General features: G+C 39.9%; 1 protein-coding gene across 1 annotated transcript; it reads right to left on the bottom strand.

The window, feature by feature from the left end:
- Window positions 1–1,027: 1,027 nt before the first annotated feature.
- LOC104817094 lies at window positions 1,028–2,801 on the bottom strand. The gene is made up of 2 exons (XM_010546172.1): window positions 1,578–2,801; window positions 1,028–1,293 (listed from the first exon to the last, which is right to left on the bottom strand). The coding sequence occupies exons 1-2, from the start codon at window positions 2,533–2,535 to the stop codon at window positions 1,286–1,288; spliced, it is 966 nt and encodes a 321-aa protein (XP_010544474.1). The 5' UTR covers window positions 2,536–2,801; the 3' UTR covers window positions 1,028–1,285.
- Between the last annotated feature and the right edge of the window lie 24 nt (window positions 2,802–2,825).

The following is a 2,825-nucleotide window of genomic DNA, read 5'->3' as shown; positions in this document are numbered from 1 at the left end:
GGGGGAAGATTTTCTATCGCTTCTTGAGATAATTGTTAGCATTTCCCCTTCAAGTGAACCACTGTGAGGCTGTGTGTTATTGTGTTGTTCCCCCTCACCCAAATCTCCAAGTGCATGCTCACCATTGATTGGGACACCCCCTATATTGTTAGTAAGCAAGGGTTGGTTTAGAGATTCAAGAGGAGCGTTAGGGATACCGACGGCGTGGAGATATTTTGGTGAAGGTTGTGATGTCTCGCGGTCTGATTGTGCTCCAAGATGACGAATGGTTGTGAGTAGGTGCATAAGAGGAGCATTGTGGTCCTTCCCACGGTCTGTAAGGTTTTCCAAATCTTGCCAATTCTTGTCCCCGAAATAGCTGAGCTCCTCATGAAACTTGACATCCCGACATGTATATATTCGATTGGTTGGAGGGTGAAAACATGTGTATCCTTTTTGGTTAGCTGGATATCCGAGAAAGATGCACCGGATACTCCTAGGATCAAGTTTGGTGCGTTGCCCTTCATCTATACGAGCAAAGCATACACAACCAAAAACACGTAAGTGATCAAAAGAATCACGACGATTACAGAGTACCTCATATGGTGATTTGTCGTTGAGCACTTGAGTTGGTAAGCGATTGATTAGATAGCAGGCCATTTTCACTGCATCACTCCAATATGTTTTGGGAACTTGGCGATGAAATAGGAGAGTTCTTGACACTTCCATCAAATGACGGTTTTTCCTTTCGGCAACACCATTTTGTTGTGGGGTATATGAGCAAGATCTTTGATGTATAATGCCTTCTTGAAGTAGGTATTCCCTAAATTTACAACTCATGTATTCACCTCCATTATCTGTTCTCAAACATTTTATCTTAACACCAAATTGATTAGCTACATAAGCAAGATAGTTTTTCAATGCACCAAACACATCACTTTTCTGTTTTAAAAGTGTTATCCATGTATACTTGGTTTTTTCATCAATAAAAGTCACAAAGTATTTGAAATTATCACGAGAAAAGCAAGGAGCAGTCCATACATCCGAATGAACTAAATCAAAAGCATGCTCATAGATAGTAGAGGAAATCGGAAAAACCGTTCGACAATGTTTCCCTAAAGTACAAGCTTCACAAATGTGTTCAAATGACTTAACGTTGGGAACAAGTAAATGTAAAACTTTAGAGTGTGGATGTCCAAAGCGAGCATGCCACACACTAGGTGAAACGGAGAAAAAACTAGAATGAGATTCTGCGATGTAAAAGAGATTGCCCGTCCTTGTGCCATTTCCAAACACATGGTCTGAGTTAATATCCTGAAATGAGACACCATTAGTATCGAAAATAACACGACAAGGATTCTCTTCAACAAATTTAGCAATGGACAGAAGGTTAGCATGAAAATCCGGTATATATAAGGCTGTGATATCACGATTAAAAAGTCGAATTTTACCAAAACCTTTGACAGGAACATTCTTACCATTTGCAACTGATACCACTCCAATACTTGGTGTTATACTCTCAAACCATTTGGCATCACAAAACATATGGGTTGTTGCACCCGAGTCAATAACAATAGAGGATAGTATAGAAAGATTACCAGTCTCTTTGTTGAGAGATTGAAGAAGTTGTTTAAGGCCTCTCATCTCATCAGTTGTGAGGCTGATGGTTCCATCGTTTGAAGTGGTATCATGACCGGCGGTCATTGCAGAACCGCGACGAGGAGCGTCTTTATACCTTGATGGTTTTAGATGAGGATTAACCACCCAACAGCGGTCTTTGGTGTGCCCTTGACGTTTGCAATGCTCACAATAAAAGGATTTTCTGTCCCTTGGAGCATAGTTATTTGCAGTAGGTTTTGTAGTGTAATGTGCAAGCTCATGAGGACCGGTGAATAAATTTCGACCTCCCTCTTCCCTCTTAATCATCATACATACCTCTTCAAATGTTGGAAGCTTAGGTTGTCGAAGTACATAATAAATCAGATCATTAAATGATGCATTAAGAGTGGTAAGAATGGAGAACACCTTGTCTTCTTGAGCTCTTTCCATAACGATTTGTGGATCGATAGAAGTTGGCCTAATTTCCTCAAGTTCAGCCCATAAAGCAGAAAATTCTCCTTGAATCTTGTTGAATGGCTGATCATTCTGCTGTAGGTGAAAAAGTTTCTTTTTTAACTCAAAAATTCGACTAACATTGGAAAGGTTACCGTAAACATTCTGCAGGGATTCCCAAAGCGATTTTGTTGTGTCATGGGAAATGAAAGACTGCAGAAGATAAGGTTCCAGGGAGCCTTGAAGTATAACCAAGGCTTGACTATCCTCCTGTTTCCATTTGTTAAAATCGAGCACACTTTGTTGATTCCTTTGCATTCGTTGTTGTGCTTGTTCCGGTGTCTCTCCTTCAAATGCCACTTCTTGTGGGGGAAAGAACCGTTTTTCGGTTGAAACATGCTCCCACAATCCTTTGCTGTTGAGAGCTGTTGTTGCAGCTTTTGTCCAGTAGAAGTAGTTTTCACCATTGAGGGTGATAGGAATGAGTTTTGATTGAGTATCCATAGGCTTTTCAATTGAAAAATGTAAAACAAAAGGGTAGGAAATGGGTTGAGAACACTAGCAGACTCCTCTTTCTATCAAAGAAAGATAAGAAGGAATTTGCTTTGGTTTATGCAGCGGAATAGAAATATATTTGGAACAGAGGGGTCTTGGACCTTAATGCTCTGATACCATAAAGATTTTCTGCAAATTTGGTGCTTAACAATGAAAGAAAGATGGGAGAAAGAATGGTTGAATATAGAGTGACGAAAATAGATGAATGGAGAGAAGTTCTTTTGTATTCAACTTGTTTT

The sequence above is a fragment of the Tarenaya hassleriana genome, unplaced genomic scaffold (genome assembly GCF_000463585.1).
Source record: "Tarenaya hassleriana unplaced genomic scaffold, ASM46358v1 Cleome260, whole genome shotgun sequence".
Classification (NCBI taxonomy): Eukaryota; Viridiplantae; Streptophyta; class Magnoliopsida; order Brassicales; family Cleomaceae; genus Tarenaya; species Tarenaya hassleriana.
This window is presented reverse-complemented; position numbering and strand designations above follow the sequence as displayed.

Excerpts from the sequence above, each read along its gene's own strand:
- LOC104817094 (XM_010546172.1), bottom strand. The coding sequence starts at position 2,535 with ATGGATACTCAATCAAAACTCATTCCTATCACCCTCAATGGTGAAAAC.